The sequence below is a fragment of the Dendrobium catenatum genome, unplaced genomic scaffold (assembly GCF_001605985.2).
Source record: "Dendrobium catenatum unplaced genomic scaffold, ASM160598v2 fragScaff_scaffold_152, whole genome shotgun sequence".
NCBI classification, from domain to species: Eukaryota; Viridiplantae; Streptophyta; class Magnoliopsida; order Asparagales; family Orchidaceae; genus Dendrobium; species Dendrobium catenatum.
The window spans coordinates 37,818-61,540 of record NW_021318614.1 but is presented as its reverse complement, the minus strand read 5'-3'; the positions used below and the strand labels follow the sequence as shown (position 1 = coordinate 61,540).

General features: G+C 34.3%; 1 protein-coding gene across 1 annotated transcript; it reads left to right on the top strand.

Moving 5' to 3' along the window:
• Positions 1-894: 894 nt before the first annotated feature.
• On the top strand, positions 895-22,130 carry LOC110101134 (general transcription factor IIH subunit 2). The gene is made up of 4 exons (XM_020828924.2): positions 895-1,356; positions 4,702-5,163; positions 5,247-5,622; positions 21,689-22,130. Exons 1-4 carry the CDS (start codon positions 1,048-1,050, stop codon positions 21,817-21,819), a joined length of 1,278 nt encoding a protein of 425 aa, XP_020684583.1. The 5' UTR covers positions 895-1,047; the 3' UTR covers positions 21,820-22,130.
• Positions 22,131-23,723: the final 1,593 nt, after the last annotated feature.

Sequence of the window (23,723 nt, the reverse complement as noted above, 5' to 3'; positions counted from 1 at the left end):
AAGCCTGACATCTGGTCATATGACTAAGCGAAGCAATTCTTAAACTTAGAAAAGAGTTTTATTAGATCGTTTGATTCATCTTCACTCAACAAAGAGCTAATGAAGGTGGGGCAAGGGTCACCCTTTGTTTCAAGATTAATTTCTTTTAACTCATCAACCATCAATCTAATTTCTTTTTCAAAATTAGGGGGGTGTATCCTTAAATTGAAGTTCATCTAAGTCATCTGATGTTTCCAAACAAAGTCTAATGAGAGAATCAATAGTTTATATGAGGACCCTTTCATCTTGTTTAATTCTCGGGTCAACCTTGATTAAACCATTAAACCTTAAATATCTCTTTTTTTGTTTGACGTTTGGTTTATTTTTCAAAATCTTGCATATTTGTGCAAATGTGCATGCTATGAGACATGTATTCAAAATTCTCATAACATATCAAAATTAATATTTTAATTATTGTGACTAAATTTATAATTTGCTAAAATCAATTAATTTTTTTTATAATTAAGATGTGATAATAATAAAAAAAAAAATTTATTTAAAATTCAAAACATATAGTATATTCAATCTTTTCTCTAACTTGATAAAGAAAAGGAGATTAATATAGATGCCCTAAAATTTTTAAGTATTTATTTATCTATATATAAATATTAGATTTATTATATATCAATTTAGTATCTAAATGCATAAAACTATATATATATATATATATATATATATATATAATATATATACATTATTTTATATGTAATTTTGAAATATATGTGCCATATAAATAAATAGAAAATTTTAAATAAATTTATTTCTAAATAAATAAGAATTTTTTATTTATATTTTTAAAGACAATTTTTTTTACAACTTTTTAAAATAACTTTTTAATACAAAATTTTTATTCCCTCACCGCTCTAGAAACCTGCAATCAAACTCAACAACAAACGAAGGTTAGATTTCCTCACCGCTGTAGCAACTGCAATCAAATCCAACCAAGGCCACCTTGCAGCGTGAAGCTGTTCATTCCCAACTCCATCACATTGAACGGTAGCTTTGGCGATGGCCCGTGGCGGCAGCGGCGGTAGCGGCCACAAAGGAGATGAAAGAACGAAAAATGAAGAGGAGGATGACGAGGAAGATGAGGAGAACGGAGGGAGAGACCTCGAGGCTTGGGAGAGGGCATACGCTGACGAGAGGTCCTGGGAGGATCTACAGGAGGACGAATCAGGGCTCCTCCGTCCCATCGATACCAAGACCATTGCCCACGCCCAATACCGCCGCAGGCTTCTCCAGAGATCAGTCCACGGGACCTCCAGAATCCAGAAGGGTCTCATCCGATATCTTTACGTCGTCATCGATCTCTCCCGGGTAGGGTTTTTATATATTTATTTTGTTTGGGGGGGTTATTTCGACCTACTTTTTTATCGGTTGATCGGAGTGCAGGAAACGTAGTTGCGGAAATGATCAATAATTTTTGGTTGGTTCCCGGTATATTTGGGATGCCAAAGGTGCATATATTCCATGCATTGCATATGATATGGATGGGTACAAAAACAAGAAAGATTTGAAAATTTGTGGCAGAAACAGGGCATGAACAAGCAATGTTTTGAAAAGTGTAGACAGATATAGGGAAATGACAAGCCGCCCAAAGTATTGGTCATTGATAGGGCTGAGACAAGGAAAATAATGTATTTTAGATCTCTTTCGCGAGCTCTGCTCCTTGGTCTATGCTCCTATTATTTGTAAAATAGAATGAAGATGGGAGATTTACATGCATATCACTTTATTTCATGTTATACATATCTAACATTTAAAACTTTAATATTATGTACCTACCACTCATAAAATAAATATGAATGCATAGAATGAAATATTAAAGTTTATAGGGTGGTATGGGTGGTAAGAATGAAATATCAGAGTGATATATTTGATATTAAAATTTTATATGAGTGATATGAATGTAATGTTAAAGTTTTGGGTGTTAGATATGTAAATATCATGAAATAAATAACTATGTATGTAAATCCCCCAACGAAGTTTCCTTGCTTGAAGTATAGGAAAGATTAGTAAAAATAAAGCACAAGTGCCTCCTCTTTTTGTTATCTATGTGGAACCCTATCTTTATCTCTATAAATGAAGATACTTATCAAAGAGTTGGCCTTTAATTTGATTTCACGGACTTGAATCCTATTTATGTGTGTACTTCTTTCAATTTACATGAAAGAACAAATGATTTAATGTCACATAGATTGATGTAAGGGCACACTTTGATAATGAGTTAGTTATTCGTTTCACGCCTTTTTTGTTGCATCTCTCTCTCTCCCTCTCTCCCTCTCTCTCAGATATGGCAGTTTATGTTTGTTTGTTCTATTAGTGAAAATCTATTAGCATGTTTGCTTGGTTTCAAGATGTAGAATTTATGTTAAATCACCACATAGTCAGGCTTGTCATTTTTTACTAAAGGAGCTTGGGGTAGGCCTTGGATCATAATACCTTCAGGATATTTGGAACAAGAATGGAAAGTGGTGTATGGTTTTCTTAATTGGCATTCTCTTGAAAGTTGGATTGAAAATTTACTAATTATATTTTTTGTTACGTAAAGAATACGTGCAATAGTAGAATTGCTATCTCAATATGTTTTATGTTTGTATGTGTATGAGATAGTCTTCTTTCCTTTCAAAAGATGAATTACTATTCTCCCGTGATTGTGCTTCGTCCACAACATCATTTTAACTATTGTAATTTACAATTTCATGCATATTGATGATCATTTGCTCAACCATTTGATGCCTCAACTTTCCTTATGAGTGATTTCATTCTCTTAAAATTTCCATGAGATTGAGTCATCCAAATTCCCTTGAATTCAGTACCTGTTTTGCTCATCATTTGGAGCCTAATAAGTAATTTTGATTGGTTTAATAATGTTTAGATGTGAACAATCATGTGGGCTTATATAATCTGTCTAATTTGGTATCATATTTAGTACATTCTTGATTAACAACTGAATCAGCAAGATCTGATTTAGAAGTAATTATGAAGCTGATAATCAAAATGAAGTTATTTTATACTTGAAATTGGGATATGGGGATCAAATTTAGTTGGTGATTCATCATATTATCTATTAACATAATTTGGCCATTATATCTCTAAAAAGTCACAATTAAAGGCCTGGGATACTATCAAAAATTTAGATTTGTATAATTACTTCTCACTATCCATTCTACCTTTAATCTCTTAGTACACATTTACCTCAACATTGTCAATTTTTTCCTATTTTACCTTTCATCAAATTTTTCTTTCATAACACTTTGATTTTGTTGAACTAGTTTGAGTTTTATAAGTTTTTTATTTTTGCATCCATTGCATTCTCTTATTGCTTTGTCATTGTCCTTAATTATATTCATACGTTTCACACTTAAGTATCACTAAATCTCTTAACATTGTTGGCTTATAATTGTCAATTTTGCATATCCTAAAATTACAAATCGATAATTGTCAATTATACGTATCCTAAAATTACATATCGAAGAATACTTCCTCTTTTTAATACGCCTAAGCTTTCCATCTTCTAAAATCAGTTTTCCATCATTCTAACTTTTCAACTTCTTCAAAAGTGGTATTAATTATCAAAGTTAAGCCATCTGCAAATTTATTGCACTAGCAAATGTCATTTTTAATTTCTTATGGGATAATCTTTATAACCGATTCAAATGGACACAAACACTTAATTTAGATACTTGATCACTTCACTTTTACTTATATTATTAGTTATTGCTTTGTCATACATTTCTTTAACAACTTCAATGTACCTCTGAAATTCCCTTTTCTTCCTAATAATTCAACTAAATTTATTTTTTGGGTATTCGATCAAATTCTGAAGTGCCATTTCGCTTTTGTTGGATTTTTATGGTAGTTTGTAGAAGCCATAATTTCCTAATATGAACTTAGTTTGCTCATGGAGAAGGCAGGGTATAATTAATAAATGAGTTTTTACATACATAATAAACATTGTGTTCTCTCTTTATGATATGAATTCATTCAGCATGTTCAACGAATGCTCTTGAATGACTTTTTTTTTTTTCCTGAAAATGATGGTTTTAGAAAGCAGCATTTCACATATGATGTGCTACTTTCTCAATGTTGTTCTATGTATGTGGGTTCTCAGTATTGTCAAAATCTTTCTTTCACTAGAAGAATTGTTCCTTTGTCGTTTAACTTGATGGCTTAAGGTTTAATATTTTGAGCACCTTCTAATATTCCTTCTGGTGTATTCAAAATGAACGCACATCACCTACTTTTCTTTATACAAAACTTTGTTATGGGTTTTCAATAGCTTGTGGCGTGGAGATGGCCAAGCTTTTTCTATTTCCACTTTCTTTGTAGGAAGTATGGTTCTCTGTTGTGCATAAGGGTCACCATAATGATATTCTTGCGATTTCTCCTTTCTCCCTGTAAATCTTGAGTGGTAGATGGCAGTTTTACCTTAAGTGGATTTTTTTTCTTTAAAGAGCAAACTGTCAATGGTTAAAATATACTTTAGTTGTCTTTGTAATAATGCACACCTTTCTAAGTATTCTTCTACTTAGCTAGAGATTGGGAATTTCTTAGTCAGTAAAACATTTTTCTCATTGACCATCATCTTATTATACCAATTATCATTCATTATTCTAGATTGTTTTTCTAATTTTGCATGGTTATTTCTGATTGACACAGGCAGCTTCGGAAACAGATTATCACCCCAGTCGGATGTCTGTGGTTGCAAAATGTGCTGGGACATTCATCAGGGAGTTTTTTGATCAAAACCCTCTAAGTCATGTTGGGCTTGTAACCATAAAAGATGGTGTTTCTCAGTGCTTAACAGAGCTTGGAGGCTGTCCAGATTCACAGATCAAGGCTCTTATGGGAAAGCTTGAATGCTCAGGAGATGCTTCCCTACAGAATGCTCTTGACCTTGTCCATGGATATCTTTCACAAGTTCCTTCATATGGCCACCGAGAAGTCTTGATCCTCTATTCAGCTCTCAACACCTGTGATCCGGGTGATATAATGGAAACAATTAAACATTGTAAGAAAGCCAAAATAAGGTGCTCTATTGTTGGTCTTTCAGCTGAGATTTACATATGCAAGCATCTGTGTGAGGAGACAGGAGGCTTGTATTCTGTTGCTCTTGATGAGGTAAATCTCATTCCTCTATTGCATTCCCTTCAAAAAAATTTCTATGAGTTTCAATTAAGTGATTGCCTGGTTGTTTAGGACAGCCACACTTCAAGGAATTGCTACTGGAGTATGCACCGCCTCCTCCAGCCATAGCAGAGTATGCTATAGCCAACCTGATTAAAATGGGTTTTCCACAAAGAGGAGCGGAAGGTGCCCTCTCTATATGCTCCTGTCACAGGGAAGCAAAAATAGGTGGTGGCTACACATGTCCTAGATGTAAAGCACGAGTTTGTGAACTCCCATTGGAATGTCGGATATGTGGGCTTACACTTGTTTCTTCTCCACATTTAGCAAGATCTTATCATCACCTATTTCCAGTTACACCATTTAATGATGTGTCACATACCCTTCCTATTAGATTACAGCAGAAGTTTCCACAGAATTGTTTTGGATGCCAGCAAAGTCTTATAAGCCATGGTATGCTTTTTTTATTTTTTTCTTTCATATGTTATGCATTTGGTCATGATTATTCGACAAGTTTTACGCTTGCTGTCGACTACCTAACGCAACTCTTCATTTTTCTCATCCAAGACTTGGGACCTGGCAACGACAGTGTTAAAAAAAAAATATAGACCTAGTGAGGGGATTGTTACTTTGGGCGATCAAGTCATTAATAAGATTACACATTTTAAATATCTTGGATCTATTGTTCAGAGTGATGGTCAAATAGATGGGGATATTATCAACAAAATTCAAGTTAGATGGTTGAAGTGGAGGAATGCATCGGGCTTGTTGTGCGATAGAAAAGTCCCCCACAAACTTAAGGGAAAATTCTATAAGATGGTGGTGAGACCTGCAATGCTTTATGGTGCTGAATGTTGGCCATTAAAAGAGAAGCATAATACCAAGTTAAGTGTTGTAGAGATGAGGATGCTTAGGTGGATGAGTGGCTTTACCCTTAGAGATAGGATACGAAATGAGCATATACGTGATAAAGTTGGAGTAGCTCTAGTGGAAGTAAGATTAGAGAGAGCCACTTAGCCGCTTTAGATAGTTTGGTCACATTAAACGGAGGCCTTCCGATGACCCGGTTCGGAAAGTTGAGGTATTATATTTGACTTATGTTAAAAAAGGTAGAGGTAGACCTAAAATGACTTGGTTAGAAAAAATTTTGAAATGATCTTTCTTTATAAGATTTAAATGAAAATTTGACTTCTAACATGACTCAATGGCGAAAAAGGATTTATGTAGCTGACCCCACGTAGTGAGACAAAGTCTTGATGTTGTTGTATGTTCTACATTTGGCATGACCATGTATTATCCAATGTGTATATATCTGTGTAACCATCCGCAAAAAAAATAAAAAATAGAAAGAAGCTAAAACTTTTTTCTTGATAGAGGCTTGCGTAGAAATTCAATAAATTAGTGGATATGATATTATTGCTTTGATAGATGAATCAATTTCATTCCTCTGGGAGGGCTACTACTCTGTTGTGAATGAGCATGGTTATTCTAGTCAAGTATTGACAGCAATAATTCATTTTGCGTGCAACTTCATCAGTAACATGAAAATATTTCCTATTTACATAAATAATGCAAAAGTGCTTCTATTCACAATATGACTATTCATGCATCGAAGAGCTCAACCAAAGAACTTTCATTTTCAACGACTTGTAAAATTCTTAATTGTATCCCATGTAAATGCATATGTTTTGTAGTTTATTTTAAAAACTTTGAGTTTTTATTTTATTGCTAATGAATACTTACCTAGCCAATTTGAAGTTCCTGTTTTCAATCTGGTGTTTAGTTTTAATTTGATAACAGAATATTTGTATTAACTGCTGCGAGCTAACAAATCATTTTGGGCTATGTGCTAATGTGTACATGCATTCAAGATTGGAGAATGGTGGGAATTGAACTCACACATGGTGGATTCACAATCAATTGTATTTAAAAAAGTGCATTTATCAAAGTTTGATAGTGTTCGAGCCACCTCTGTGAAATTTGAGTTTTCCTGTACTCCAAGAACTGAAACAAAAAAATTTCAGAGAAGAGGAGATAAATTGACAAGGAAATCTTTTCAGCTCTGTTTCATTAATGAATTCATTATGTATGAGTGTTCTTTATTACTACGTAACTAACATTCTTGTATGCGACCAACTACTAACTGTCTAACAGCCCATCAACAATCTTTCCTTCTATGGTTGAGCTTATTCTCGGCAAATTCATTTAATGTATAAATCTACCATCTCGTTTGGCATTTTTTTACCAGAGAAATGCAGCATTGTGATGAGCTTGGAAGGTTGACTGCATTACTCTTCTCACTAAGAACGATCATTGTCCTAAAGGTTGAAGTTACGGTTAAGTGACTAGATCTTCCAAAAAATTTCAAGAGCATCCTCGGATAATAATCCTTCCCAAATGAATTATGAATTATAAGGCTAGCCAGTTCTTGTGTAAATTGTTTGCGGATTCAACGCTGCCCAATGTGGCACCGATGGTTGGCCTCCTCATTAGGCAATGTTGTTAGTATTTTAGGTGTAAGTTGGAGTCTTCTTAAAAGGGTTTAAGATGTTAAACATATAAATAGGGTGCAGCTTAACTATTTCTCAATAGTCCCTGTTTATACGCATCTGTGCCAGTCTTCACCTTAATTGAAGGAGGTCCATGAAAGAAACAATTAAGCTTGATAGAGTGTTGATCAATGATTAATGTTTTGTCTATAAGGTTGCCGCTTCACCAAAATTCAATTGTAAACATTGAATTTAACACCGTCGTTCTCCATTTATGTAACTAATAAAATATCCTCTCATTTTCGATATAAATTATCATTAACTCGTAAATGTGTTAATATTCTAAATCTAATGTATATCATAATTTAATTTATTACAATCTCTTATATTCTTCCATTAATAAATTCTAATAATAAATTTCGACTTAAAATAAATTATAATTATCCTTTATTAAAACTCTAATAACATTCTACATATATACATTTTAAATATATCAAAATTTTATTTTAAAAAATCAATTTTCTTATTTTAATATATTTTTATAACTCAATATTTCATGAATCAATTTGTCTCATATCCTTTTCTTATCAAAATAAATTTAATTAAATAATATATAATTTCTTTAAAACTAACCTTCCCCTTCGTTTTCAATTTGCCCAAAGAGTCTTGCCTTTGCTTGTGTTGGTGCACTCGCTCGACTCTTTGACCATTCTTGCTCAAACTCCCTCGGTCTCATTCCTCCTCTTCTCTAATTTATAAAGACAAAGCCAACGACGGAAATGGCCCTAACCCATCATTTTCCACAACACCAAAAGGAAGAAGCGAGCTCTACATCTTCTGCTTCCTGCGATCTGGACCGTTCGCGACACCACACGATCCAAACAGCCCCCGAGTGCCTTTGTCTTCCTTATCTCTTTCGGCTTCCTCAACTCCTTCGGCTTCTAGGCAATGTAAAGCGGCGCACTTGCTTTGTATTCGATAGAAGATTCCTACGACGCCTTCACCTTCTTGGTCCTCTTGGTATTCTCATAGCTCCAAGTAAAGAAAGCATGTTCCATTCGCTTTATCTTCTTCATATTCTTCATATTGTTGAACCCTAGGTTCGAGATATTACATTTAAGATGGCAAAAATTGTCTACAAGAAGCTTTGGAATGGTTCCTATTTCAATTAGGACAGTAGCAGTGGCAAGATAAGCTCATCAATTTAGGGAAATCAACTAGTTAGACAATGGAACTCTTGAGCATGTGGTTTATCTCCAATAGTTGATGAGAAGAAAGTCAGAACTGCACTTGATAAAATTTATTATTTCATTGTTTTGAAATACAAGAATGGCAAGCTAGGTGTTGTTAATGGGTTGAGACTTATCGGCAGAAGACACTAGTTAGGAGGAATGAGAAATTGTCCACAAAATACTTTGGGCCTTATGAGTTTTTGGAACCCATTGGAGCAATGGCCTATCGACTAGGATTACCACCTTCGTTAGAATTGCACCCAATATTTCATGTCTCATTGCTAATAAGGCATGAGATAGGAGATCACACACTGTCTTCACTGCCACCAACTTTGATAGAAGACAATGTCATTTTGGAACCCCTGGAAGTAGAAGAAGGGGCGTGCTGAGGGGAAACACGAGCACATTAGATACTTATCAAGTAGAATGATTTGCTGGAGTACGAAGCCACATGAGATGATAAGGAGACAGTTCTTATTCATTCCACCTTGAGGACAAGGTGCATCTTTGGGAGGGGGGAGTATTGATATGCTAGGGGGAGCTGTTTAGGAAGGTTCCTAATCAAGAGAAAATTGTTTAGGATGGTTTCTAATTAAGAGGGAGTTTTTAAGAAGGTTCCTAATCAAGGGGGGGCTATTTAGGAAAGTTCTTAATTAAGGGGGAATTATTTAGGAAAGTTCCTAATCAAGGGGGAGCTGTTTATGAAGATTCCTAATCAAAGGAGAGCTGTTTAGGAAGGTTTCCTAATTGTGTTTATGATATTTAGGAAGGGTTTAATTATTTAGGAAGGTTTCCTAATTGTGTTTATGCTCTTTTTTTTAAGCTAAGCAAAATGCATTAAAATTGGAAAATAAAATAACAAAGCAACCTATGTGATAAAATCCTATCACAATCCTTCCTTATCAAGTCAACAAAACATGAAAGAAGATCACTAAAAACAAAAGAATCCAAAAAAAATCTCCATGGAGGTCATATTTAGAACAAGCATCAGCCACTCCATTACTCTCTCTTGAAACAAAATGAAACTTTACATTATGAAAACATCTAAAAAAGAGAAATCTAGCCTTCGAATCTTCTTCATCTGATTATTGCTTCTCATTAATGAATCTTGCGAAAGAGTAAAATCATTTTTTGTTATCACATTCTATAATAATACCAAGTTTATCCGTCATCAAGTTTTGAATAACTTTTTTGAAATAAAAAACTCCTAATAACTCCATTAACGAAAAGTCCCAATGTTTTAATTGTTGTGGATCTATGGCTTATGATTTTGATGATAGCAAACATTCTTTTTTTATATGACTACTTTCTACTAACATTTCAGGTTCACACGATCGGACCGTAATTTGGAATCAGCTCAAGATTGGGTTGACTAGGTCTGAGTCAGTTTGTACACTTTTTCCTTTCTTGAGTCTATTGTATTTGTTGTGGCTCTTGATGCTTTGTAACATATAAGAGTTTCTGACTGTTCCCTAGAGTTTACTGTTTTTGATAACATCGTCCTGTACAATATTTATATCGGCCGGGACGATCTGTTCAAAAGCTGAAACCCTAATTAGGGCATCCTCATTAAAGTAGCCGTCATTATGCAAAACACATCGTCCTGGACGATTTTGTATCGGTCAGGACGATAGGCTCAATTCAGAAAGAATCTGCCGCCATATCTACTTAGGAAATTCTTATTTTTGGTTATCGGCCTGGTGGATCGGCCTGGACTATAAAATATCGGCCAGGATGATCCAGGACAATTTTTCCAAAATTTCTCTGGCAATTTTGGAAAGCAATTAATTGTGATTTCATCCGGGCCGAACGCAAGATCGTCCGGGACGATTAGACATCGTCCAGCTTCATTTCAGGGCGATATTCAGGACGATTTTCCTCATATTTAAACTTTTAATCGTCTTGGACGATAATTCGGCAGCTATGCATTAATGAGATCGTTTTAGCTCTTCTATTTAAGCTATGACAAGGCACTTTGTAAGTGTCTTTGCAGTCATTGTAGCTTCGTTCTTGTGGAAAAACTTGAAGAGAGAGCTGAAAGGGAGAGAGGAAGGGTGGAGTTTGAGAGGAGAAGATCCTTGAGGGGGGGGGGGGGCGAACTCAAGGGAGTGTGGAGGGTATTCCACACGGTTGCTTCGACGAACTTGCACCTTAGTACCATCGATTCAAGGCTTGTCTCGAGGTAAGTTCACCAAAGAGAAGATCTCTTTGGTGTCAAAGGACCCGGCGACTCCGCTGACCGGGGAAGGTGGAAGTGTTTTAAGGTCTCCGCCTAGCTGTGGGGCTTAAGAAGAGACTTGTTTTAGTGCAATACTTGGAGGGTGCTCAAGGAGTCACGTTAGGGTCAAGGTTTTGACCGAAACCACTATAAATCTGGTGTGTTCTTTTCTTATTATTTGCTTCCGCATTTAATTTCCGCATTTGATTTTCTTTGTGGTGATTTTGGTTTGAGTTTTATCTTTGGTTTTAAAGTTATCCAATTCACCTCTCTCTTTGTTAGCCTTGGGCCAATTCATAAGAGCTTAACATCCCTAACGAACTTTCATCAACCTCTTGCCATAAGCTAATAGGAAACGACCTCTATGATCTCGCAAAACTTCTGCAATACTTGCCTCATTGGATCACATCAATGCAACATCAACATTCAATTTAATTCAATTTGTAGGTGGAGGATACCAAATTTTAGACAGCATAAAATGCCGGTTAGCATCTCAGTTCTGACAGATTAGAATAATTCGAGGCTGAATAGAATAAGATAGGATATCAGCTACAATTATTGCTGGAGAAGGAACCTTGACTCCATGCTTAAAATTATTCCTTGCTTTTCAATTATGATTAACCAAAGCTAGATAAATTGAAGTCATTCCAAGAAATGAAGATGCCATCATCTCTAAATTCTTCAAACAATCATTTATATTACAGAAATTTGGTAGAATAACACCCCATTGCTTCAAGGTGTCAAAAATTTCGTTTAACATCAAACAACAAACCGAGAATCCTCAATTTTTGCATAATTTTTGGGGCACAAAACTGATTCCTGTAGCTTTCTATGATTCAACCATAGATTAGTAGGTAACGCATCATTTACCAGCCTCCACCAAAATAAATCTTCCTTAGGGGATAAATTTAAATTTTTAATCCATTTGATATCCTTCCCAATTAGATTACGGGATGTAATAGCTTCAAAAGCCAAAGCATTTAAGGTTTTACCTGAGTTGCCAGATAACAATTTCGATACATCTTCAATAGAATCATGAGGCACTTGAATTTCTGAGATTAAGTGTATTAAATCTTCAGAAAAATTCTTTTTTAGCACATTTGCATTCCATCGGCCACTTGAATCTAACAGAAAAGAAACTCATTTGCTTTGAAGGTCATAGCTATTACACATTGTTGGCCATTTATTTAAGCAACCATCAAGAATCCATATATCACTTAAAATGTTGATTCTTCTACCATTTGCAACTTGCCATATGATTATAGGTTTTAAAAAACTAGCACCCGCTTTTAAAATACGCCAAGTTGGAGATGAGCTTCTTCTGATATCATCCTTCCAAATATCACATCCATGTCTAGTTGTAATGATTTTGCCTAGAGTAAAATTAATGTTCTGAATGAAATTCCAAGCTAAACGAGCTCTTAAAGGGCCTTGCCTCTCAGCCGCTCCTTGAATACCAAGCCCACCTTGATTAATGGAAGTACAAAGTGTATTCCACAAAATATAATGCAACCCAAACCTTCCTTGTTCCTTATACCACAAGAAATTCCTACAAATTTATCAATATCATAAAGAATACTCTTTGGAACCAAAGAGTAAGTCATACGTAATAGAAAAATATAAGAGTAAACAGAATCAACAAAATCTTTCCGACCAATGACAATGATTGAGATCCCTTCTCCATAGCCTTATTCAGCAAAAATTGATAATCAACATCTTTTAATCTCCTAGGGGTCATCTTCACTCCAAGATAATTGAATTCAGCTAATTGGCGATAAAAAAAAAATATATTTAACTTTATTTTCCTTCTTTTAGTAACATATCTTTCATATAACACGATATATTTCTGCACATTAATCTTCTGTCCAGTCCACGAACAATATTCCTTCAAAATTTTAATAATAAGATTTGCATTAGAACGTGATGCTTTAGCAGCTAGTAATACATCATCTGCATACAACATATGAGAAACCTTTATAGTATTTGGAGCAATTCTTATCCCTAAATGACCACCTCTTTCAGTCAAAACTTTAGATAGGAGTTACGAACAAAGAATGAAAAGACAAGGAGATAATGTCAGCCTTGTCTAAATCCGCATTCAGTATTTATCCACTTACGCTTCCTGCCATTAATGATTATAAAAAAATTAGGATAGCTAATACATTTCATAATTAAATTTCTGAATTTCTCCAGAAAGTCCATAAGAGGTAAAATCTATTTTAAAGTATCCCATGACATGCTGTCATAAGCTTGTTCTATATCCAGCTTAAGTAGCATATATCCAGGAGTAGCCTTTGAAAATCTAAGCTTATTTACTACTTCATAAGACAACAAACAGTTCTCCGAAATAGACCTACCAGGAACAAAAGCACCTTGTTGTTCAGAAATAATATTGGGAAGACAATTCTTCAGTCTACTCAAAATCATACCCACTACCATTTTATAAATTGTTTGACATAAGTTTATTGGTCTAAACTTATTAATCTCCGAAGCATTATAAACTTCAGGTATCAAAACAACCAAAGTTTCTTTCCAATTATCAAGCATAACTCCAGAAGTAAAAAAGTTCTCAACCGCATTCCAAACTTCATTATTTACAATGCCCCAAAAATTTTGAAAAAACAAGCAGTGGTATCATCTTTTCCAGATGATTTATTATTTTCCATCTTCATAACAGTAACAAACAATTCCTGTTTTTAAAAATCAGTAAGTAACATATGCTTCAAATTATTACTAAGTTGTTGATCTTTATGAAAAAAAAGGCCGATAAAAAAATCTTTAAAAATAACATGGATCTTCTTCTCTTTAGTTTAAATAACCCTGTTATCAATAGAAATTTGATTGATCATATTCCCATTTCTTCTAACTGAAGCAAAAGCATGGAAAAAACTTGAATTACAATCCCCTTCTTCCAACCACTAAGTTTTAGAACATTGTCGCCACCACATAGACAACATAGCAAGAGTAGTATTCAACTCATGCACTTTCTTCCTCATAAATAGTAGCTTATTTGGATTCAGTTCATACAAACTTTCCTCTTCTTTTAACATAGAAATCTCATTTTGCAGGTACCCTTTTAATTTATTAAGTTTTCTCAATTTGTGCTTGCTCCAAAAGAACAAGCTTCTAAGGGATCTCCTAACTTTCCTTTGAAGGATATTAGCAGCAGTACCAAAATCATTTTTGCTCCAGGCTTTCATTACCAAACATCTCGAAGCTTCATAGGAACACAACTTTCTCAAATCTAATCGACTTTTGATTATAATTCTTAGAATTGAAAAGATTAATAATGAGGGGACAATGATCAGAAGTGACTCTAGGCATATGCTTGATAATTGTAAAAGGAATATAAAATAAAGCTTTAGAATTAAGGCAAACCCCGTCTAATCTCTCCCAAATACGAGCAAGACCTTCTTTATTATCACACCAAGTAAATTTTGGCCCAATGGAGCCAATATCATGATAATCATTTGCAGTTAAGAAATCCATCATCTCTTGCGAACCTTGGGAAAACAAGAATCTTTTTCCACCTTTCTTACCAACCTTGGAGAGAATACAATTGAAATCCCCCTAATAATACACGATTTATCTTTAAAAGTATAATCTTCTATCATATTCCACAAATTCCTTCTTTCATGCAAGTTTTTATTACCATAAACAATGGTAACCGTCCAAATGATACCATTCGGGCTTTCAAATTACCAACTGTACATTAATTGCAATAATTAAGAACAGTGAATGAAGAACTATTACTTCTCCACAAAGCAAGAATATCACCCAAAGTTCCTCTAGCATTAACATGGAAAAAATCCTAATCCAATCCTATTATTCTTTTAACTTCTTTTACATCCATGGAATCTAATTTAGTTTCCATTAACCCAATAAAAAAAATATGGTTATTAGCAACCAAACTTTTCAAATAGTGGGAATCTTCTTTTTTCTTCACTCCCTTACAATCCCAAAACAATAAAGACGACATTTATGACATCAATGGGGAAAAACCCCATCGCTTTTACCCGAAACTTCAGATTTTCTTCGTCTAAAGCTATATTTGTTAGGGCCAAATAAATTCAAATCTTTTTTCCCCTTTTTCTTTTGATGAGCAAATTTAGAATACGAATGACTCTTCTTAGCACCAGAATTCAAACACTCTCTATCTTTAGAAACAACAACAAGATGACCACTTTCAGATTTTAAAGAAAAGTTTTTTATCTTCAGATTCGTTGGTACACCTTCAGCATTGTCTTCTGAAGTTTTGACTTCTACATCAACATCTACAACGACATCAACATATTCAGCATCATTTTTATATATCACCTCATCAATCTTCTCATTCAGTTTTAACATTTTGCCTTCTACATCACCATCATTAGTCCCTTCTTTAGGATAGCCATCAGGAGCCATTGTAACAGCAGCTAGATTACAATGATTTTCATTTGAAACCTCCTCAGCATTAATAGTAGCTTGATTACAAGGATATTCAACAATTTCTTCTTTATCAGCCTCAACAATTTCTTCTTTATTTGCATCATCAATTTCAACGTCAGGAACATATTCACCATCTTCAATTGTTATAGGAACAGCATCCGAGACGCATTTTCCACTTGCACCCATTAATGCCTGAAAGACTCCTTTCTTTGATTTTCTACCTTAACATCATCAACAACATTTTTTAAAACATAAACTTCCTCCTTCCCTTTTACATCCTTATCAGCATTGGCCTTTTTATCAAACACAGAACTCTCAAGGACAACATTTGCATCTTTCAGAACACATGTCTTGTCACCATTAAAACTCTTGTTATTAAACTTGAACTTTCCGCCCTTTTTAACATCTGATGAAACAGCAGATGATTTAAATCTATTAAAAGTGAAGGATTTCTGCTAATCCATGGACCATACTCATCAGCCTTCATATCAGCACCCTTGGCAAGTGCAGATTCAGGTTTATCAGATCCAGCTCCAATAATCTGATTAACATTCCTTAAAGTGTCCACTGCAGAATCTTCCACAGTTATCCCATTATCTGCTGCATCAACTTTTCTTTGGTTGTCAACTCTACTACAACCTTGTAAATTATGCCCAATTTTACCACATTTATAGCACAATGATGAATTTTTTTTCATATTGAACGTTTTGGAGGAATCGTCCAGAACTACCTTCAACCCAAACACCTTTAGGTAGTTCATCAAGATTGATCGAACACAAATTCTAGCAAATTCTCTTCTTCCCCAATTGAACATATTGCCATCCAAATACAATGGTGTACCAACCATTGATGCAATTCTTGCAATATTAATCTCATCCCAACAGAACAAAGGAAGTTGTTGCAGCCGGATCCACATAGGAGAGAACAGATTTTCCATAGTCAAGATAGAAAACTTCAGAGTCCATTCTTCTATACCAATGGTATGGCCACCTACAAACCATGGTCCACCACTAAGCATTGCATCCTTAACTTCACTAGTATGAAATGAACACAACATCCATTCCAATCCTAAGTTAGTTAGGTGAAATGACCCTAGATGGCTCCATTGTCTATGCAATTCAATGCTAATGATATAATAAGGACATTGTTTATCCTCTTTTGGAGGGTTTTAACTGTGTTTATTGTGTGTTGCGGCTGTTTAAAGAACTTTTATTTGGTCCGGTGAACGTACGTAGAGCTACGTTCGGCCGGCACTAAGATCGCAGGCACAAAACAAGAAATACCGAGCAAATACCAAACAATACCAACAATAACGAGAAATACCATTATGTGAAGACAAAATACCGAGTAATACCGAGCAATACCGAGTAATCCCAAAAATATTGAGTTTTTTCTAGAAAAACTCGGTATTTTTTGGGAAAACTTGGTATTGCTCGGTATTACTCGGTATTGATCTTCACAGAGCGGTATTCCTCGTTATTACCAAACAATACCTAGCAATACCGACCAAATACTGAGCAAAAACCGAGTAACAATCCTCTGACCGAACGTAGAGCTACGTCCGGTCAGAGGACGTAATAAAAGTTCCTTTTTAAAGGGTAGTTTGGTCTTGGGTTGGGAGCTTTTGTTTTGCTAAAGTTTATTCTAGGGTTTGTTGCGAGTTTCCTAGCGGCGTCTAGGGTTTGTGGGAGAGCTGATCTTACTATCGAATAGTAGATACTTATATCTTTCATTGCTATTGAAGAGATAATCCAAAAATCAATTCTAATATTTGATTCCTGTAATTTTCTTCCTATCTAATTGTTTTTTTTACTTACAAGATGCCTCATAAACCCAGAAATCCCTACAATTTTTTTATAAAAATTGGGGATATCAGTATTGATGTACTTTAGTTTAGTTGGATCCACTACCTCTCCTTGTGTAGTTATGCGCCTCATTAATCCACTTGGTTTTGAGAAAACCACATGGTCTCAATAGATGTTAACACTACACAAAGGTTGTTGATATTCTTGAATATGAACATGATATACACAAGAATATCAATAAAAATGCCATAACAAAGAACATAAAAAGGACAAGGAATACCATTTATCATATTTTAAAAGGAGTAATAGTGTTTTTCAAACATAAAGGCGTTGCCACAAAAAATACTGTGGTCTTCATGTATTTGAAGTGCAATCTTGCATACATCCTCTTTAGATATCTAAATTTGTTGGTAACCATGTCTTAAATCTATGATATGGTGGTTAGATTTTCTAGCAAAATTGATAGGAGATATTAAAATGATGTCTAGTGATGGGGTCAATTGATGAGTTTTAGGATGATTAATTTGGCTACGGACTCAACCTTGGTCAAATTAGTCCAACATTGACCAATTGTAGGAAAATAGTTCCAGATGTCAAAATATAGGGTTGATTTTAGAAATTGGACTTGAAAATGAAAGTGGACATCTTCAACGAGGTTTTCACCAATTTTTATAATTTTTGAAATTTTCTTGATATGTTTTGGGAATTTTTTTTTAATTGACCGGGCATAAGGGTAAAAAACTAGAAAACAAAAATTAGGGTGTTGGATTTTTGGACTTTGGCTCAACGCATAACAGTAAAAGCAAAGGGAAAACTATGGGAAATTGATTTATTAACTATGTAGATCAATTCTAAATTTTTTTTACAAGGTTTGGACTATGTTTGATCCACTAAATGATTAAGAGAACCCAACTATGTCAGGATCTCCTTCACCCTTGGCCGACCAGTTAATGTGGAGGAATGTGGGGGAAAAAGGTTGGGACATTAAAAGAAAAATTATATTCTCAGCACTAAACAATAAATAATGTTCCACACAAATTTTATAAAAAACTAAACCAAGATACAGAAAGATATGCACAAGGACTCACCAAAGTCTAGTGCAAGAGAAGTATGATTATGAAACCATGCTCTTGGATCAAGCCACCAAACATTCTCACTTGGATCTAGCCACCCTGCCTTCTCCTTCAAATTCTAAAAATTCTTTCACAGCAACCTACCATTTTCATTCACAAATGGAGTATTAAATATAACACATAAAGCAATTCAAACTAGGGATTTTGGGAGGAAAGAGGGTTAACCACTCTAGCTTGTAAATACCCATAGCTACTCTTCAAAGCCTTGGCCATCCACTTTATATTGACAAAGTCAACATGTGATGCTCCACACTCTCTCCAAAGCCTTGGCCATCCACTCCATGTTGACAAAGTCAACATATGATACTCCACACTCATTTGTTCGGCCATCACACTCACTCACACTTACTCAAGGTCATATGAGTGCTCTCAAGTTCACACTAGTGCACTCTAAATTTATTACAACACAATTATGATAGATGTACAATGAAAATGTTCAAACAAATGAAAACCTAAATTTTCTAAGCCTTTTTTGGTTCTCTCTTGTTAATGATTCCTTTCAAATATGGCTCTCATGGTTTGCATCCTAATAGTGTGTCCAATTCTTGGTGTAGGTACTATAACAATCTAGCTCGAGAAAAACAACTGCATCATGTAATTCATTAATCAATTTGTCTATTGATGAAATAGTAAAGCGATAAGATGTTGTGAATTGGTTATGTGGAATATAATCAATACAAAGCTACCATGTGACATCTTTTTTCTTTACAGTTCCGGGGAGAAATAAAAGAATTATCCATGCATCCAATATTCCTTGTACCATCTTTTCAATTTTAATTTTCTATAACTAAGGATACTTATATGGCGACACATTGATTGAATTCATTCCTAGTTAAAGATGAATGCAATGATCTATTAATCTTTTTGGGGGAAGCTATGATTGTGGCTTGAATATAATTTGATATTCAACTAACAGTTCTCTAATCACTTAAAGAATTTTATTCCACCAATCCTCCATCAATGACATTGGCTTTTGCAAGGACAACTTATGAAAATATGGAACTATTGATTTGATAGAGATCATTTAGTGAAGCTGTTGTAGTTGAATGATATTGAAATAAAGCATAAGGTTTGCCATGCAACTTGATATAGTTCCCTAGGAGAAAAGGACCAAATAGTCCCTCAACTCTTTATGAGTGATTAAAATAGTGTCCGATTCTTTTGAGAGATCAATTTAATCCATCAACTCTTTAAATTGAGACTTTTATGTTCCTAACATTCAATGTTGAATTAAATGGTGTTAAATTTAAGAATATTTTGATCTTTACAATTATATTTAATTAAACTTTTATTAAATATAATTTTCAAGTAATTATAATTTTTCTAAAAAATTTTATTAAACATTTGAAATTAAAACTAAACTTATTATTACTTTTATTTATTGAAGAAACATATAACAATTTGGATTTATTGAAAAGAGTTGGCACGCAATAAAGAAATAAGGTCCTTGTATGTTGATCAAAACTTAGGTCCTTGTATGCTGATCAGATCTTATGAACATAATCCTAAGCATTCTAAAGTCTAGCCATTACCGACAAAATTCAAATGAATTTGGATTTCATGATAGATATTTCATCATGATGTACCAATTAGTTTTAGATGAAATTATGAGATGAGTCGTTATTGACTAAAATCTAAGTGTCTTGTATTCCAGATTTTCCTTTCAACTGCAAAGTTAATGAAAATTTAACGCATTGAAACTTATTTCTGAATTATCATCAAGCGAAGATGTCAAATGAATATTGAAGGGAATCATTTGCTTATCCACCTCTACTTGTTCATCGTTAATCACCATGTCAAATAACTTGAATTTACAATATGGCCATGATGAGATTTTCATCACAATGGAAGTCCTTTTTAGCTTCACTCGTTCTATTGAGTTGCTGTTAAATGATGAACTTGTAATGTCAAATTTGTCGCAGTTGCCTAAATAGTGGCTTGATTAACTAATGTTAGCAAGAAGGCTATAGCGGCTTTTGTCAAGTTTAGCGTTGAAGATTGTGGTAGCATTGTTGAAGATTGCTCATCTGCTACATGATTCTCTTTTAAGCTTAACCAACTAGAATGCTTGTATTAAAGATTGCGGTTGTCATACCCAAACCTCCACTTTGAATGGCTAATTGTAAACCTAATTCAAAATAACTTTAGAGGAAGATGATGGGATCTTTTGAAGTTTGATTAGGAAGTTCTTTAAAGCGGTTGTAGAATTATTGGACCTTATTTATTAGTATTTGGTGAATTTTCCTTGCAAATGTTTATACAACCAACGGCTAAAATTCTTAAATGAATATTTTTATTAAAAGATTTTTAAGAATTCAATTATTTATTTTAGATGTATCCATTGATATCAACTTAGTGTCGGTCAATCCATATGCATTGAAGGCATGTTAAATTGTTGCTCCTCCAAAAGATTATAATATGAATAGATTTAATCGGTTTTGTAAATCTATCCTTAAGGATTGTCACTAGTAAAACCGCTGTAGGTCCAATTTGACTATTCTTAAATTTGGTAGAAGTATGGCAGCATGAGGACTTGTGATCAAATGATGTACTTAAACAGCACAGAGCATCATCCCCACCTGCTGTTTTCAATTGTGAATGTTTACATTTCCTTTCAATTCTTGAAATGTCATTTGAGATTATTAAAATAGAAGATGATTCTCTACTTTACCGCCCAATGCACGCTTCCATGGATCTTGCTGCGTTATGAGTACCATCTGTCAGGAGCAATGATGGCTACTCTGAAGGAACAACAAATTTGTTGATATTATTGACAGTGTTCTTGCCCATGAATGAACAACGAACTTGCTGCAATGACGGATGCTAATTTCAGTGCAATCAATGAGTTGCTGATTAGTCTGCCGGCAATAAGGAAAGAGAACTGCAACTAAAATGGAAGGAATCAACAGTAGCACTATTGATACTGGTCTGGACACCTCTGTGCAATTCAAGTTTGCTCACACTAGGAGAACTGAAACCAAACATTCTAGAGAAGGGAAAAGATACAGGGACAACAGGGAAAATCTTTTCTGCTCTGTTTTAGCTAAGGAATTCATTATTTATAAACTCCACTAGTTAGTCAGAGTTTATGATCATATTCTAGATCCCCATGATTGGATAGATGGACCTTCTATATTCCCTGATTTGTTGATTTATTTATTAGTTTTTTTTTATACTGATAATCCTATTTGCTAAAAGGTAAAACTATATGCAGGAAGCAAATCCAATCCCCATGTTTCATGCCCAAAGTGCAGCCAGCATTTCTGCCTCGACTGTGATATATATATCCATGAGAGCTTGCATAATTGCCCGGGCTGTGAGAGCCAACGTCAACAAGGAACATGACAGTTTGAGCTTATTGTGCACGTAAGCATGCCTGTTAAACAATAAAAGCTCGATGGCACATGTCCTCTAGGTCATATGGGAGGAACTCCCGTTGCATTTTTCTCCTCCCGTGTGTATCATTCATTAATGAATCTGCTTCTGTTGTCTGAATCTTTTATGTCATCAGCTAAATTTTTTGTGTTTCTTTTGATAAGCTTCAACCTCTGTTCAATTTGTTGTTAAACACGGGCATACACATAATTACCTGCTCACAACATATGCTAATTTTAGTTTTTTACTTATGTTGAGCTTGAAATTTTGCTGGTGTAGCATCATTTTGTGTTGAAGCAATTTTTTATCTTGTCCAAGTAACAATCATTTTGGATTTTTTTTTTTTTCAGTCCATAGATTATATGCTTATTGCGACATTCATTTGTGTACTTGTGATTTTTTTAGATGCCCCCGGATAGGAAAAATTATTGTCCGGACAGCGTACTGAGAGTACCGAGTGGTACCGCGGTCTGTACCGAGCGTCCAGTGATGTGGTGTTTTTTTATTAGTCTCTGGACACATTCGGTGTTCGGACGCAATAATTACTCTGCAGATAGGCACTCAAACCAGTTAAAGAATTTTGGTAAATTTTTAATGCTCATTTTGCTTCTTGTTAATATATTTAAAAAAAAATGATTTTGTTTTCATTTATTTTGATGATGAAAAATGAAAATCATTAGTTTTAAAGAGGTTTGATAAAGGTTTCTGGGCTTTGAACTTAATGTTGGTGTCTCATTATATCCAACAAAATAATAAATTTAACATTTTTTTAAAATAAAATTACTAAAATCAAGCAATCAAATGAGCCCTCAGGTGATTGTAATTCACATGCTCGAACAACTTGCTAAAAGCAACCGATTTGCTTTTCTCGGTGATCTAGAAGAGGATGTGAAGAACACTGAGAAAGGATCAAATGATTCAGTGCGACTGCAAAATCAAGGAGAATGCACTTGGGCTGATTTGAGTGGTGATGCTCTCCAAGAAAATCTTAAAAAAAATTGGATATGTTGCGTGTTTACATCCACTTGAATGAAGTTTTATGATATTTTAACTGTTGGATAAGCGGCCATTTGGTTTGAAATAAAATTGATGTAAAATATTTTAAATACATGAATTTTTAGAATATTTTTAGTATACAAATTTGGCATATTTGTAATGCATCTTTAGTACAAATTTGGTGTATCTAAAATTTGATGAATATGAGTGATTTTTAAGTACATAAATTGATTTTAATTGCTATCGCCCATCTCCACCTCAATCATCTCTGGCCATTTGTTAGACAACAAGAACTTGTCAAGAAAATTCAGTTACTTGACAGCTGTAAATGTACAGCTGTATTGTACGGAATAGCTCATACAAATAAGTATAAATACTTGTAATGAGATACGAAATGAAATGAATATCATTTTCCCTCCAAACTATCTTTGTCTCAGTAAAACAGAGTTCTCTGTTTTACATACAGTAAACTTCTATATGGTATCAGAGCTTTTCTTATCCATCAAAAAATTTTTTTCCTGTTCTTCTTCCGCACGTCATCTACAGATCTTAGAATGACTGGTTCTGCAACTTCTTCACCTTCCGTTGATAGTATTTCATCTATCAATGATATCCAAATTCCTCCACAACTAAAATTCTTGATCGGAAATATCAAGAATTTAGTATCAACAATCCTAACCTCTGATAACTTTCCACTATGGAGATCACAAGTGGAAAAAGTATTTGCTGCAAATGGTTTTAAAGGCTTTCTTGACGGATCCTGTACATGTCCGTCGCAGCAACCATCTTCATCTACCGGATCTCCATCGTCGCACGATACGTGGATATTACTACTTAGCAGCGGCATTACTGTCAGTAATTTCATCGTCCATTTTGCC

Bases quoted from the DNA above. Each gene is read 5' to 3' on its own strand.
- LOC110101134 (XM_020828924.2), top strand. From the start codon at position 1,048: ATGGCCCGTGGCGGCAGCGGCGGTAGCGGCCACAAAGGAGATGAAAGA. The intron at 5,164-5,246 runs GTAAATCTCATT...TGTTTAGGACAG, and splicing joins ATTCTGTTGCTCTTGATGAG to CCACACTTCAAGGAATTGCT. The intron at 5,623-21,688 runs GTATGCTTTTTT...AACTATATGCAG, and splicing joins GCAAAGTCTTATAAGCCATG to GAAGCAAATCCAATCCCCAT.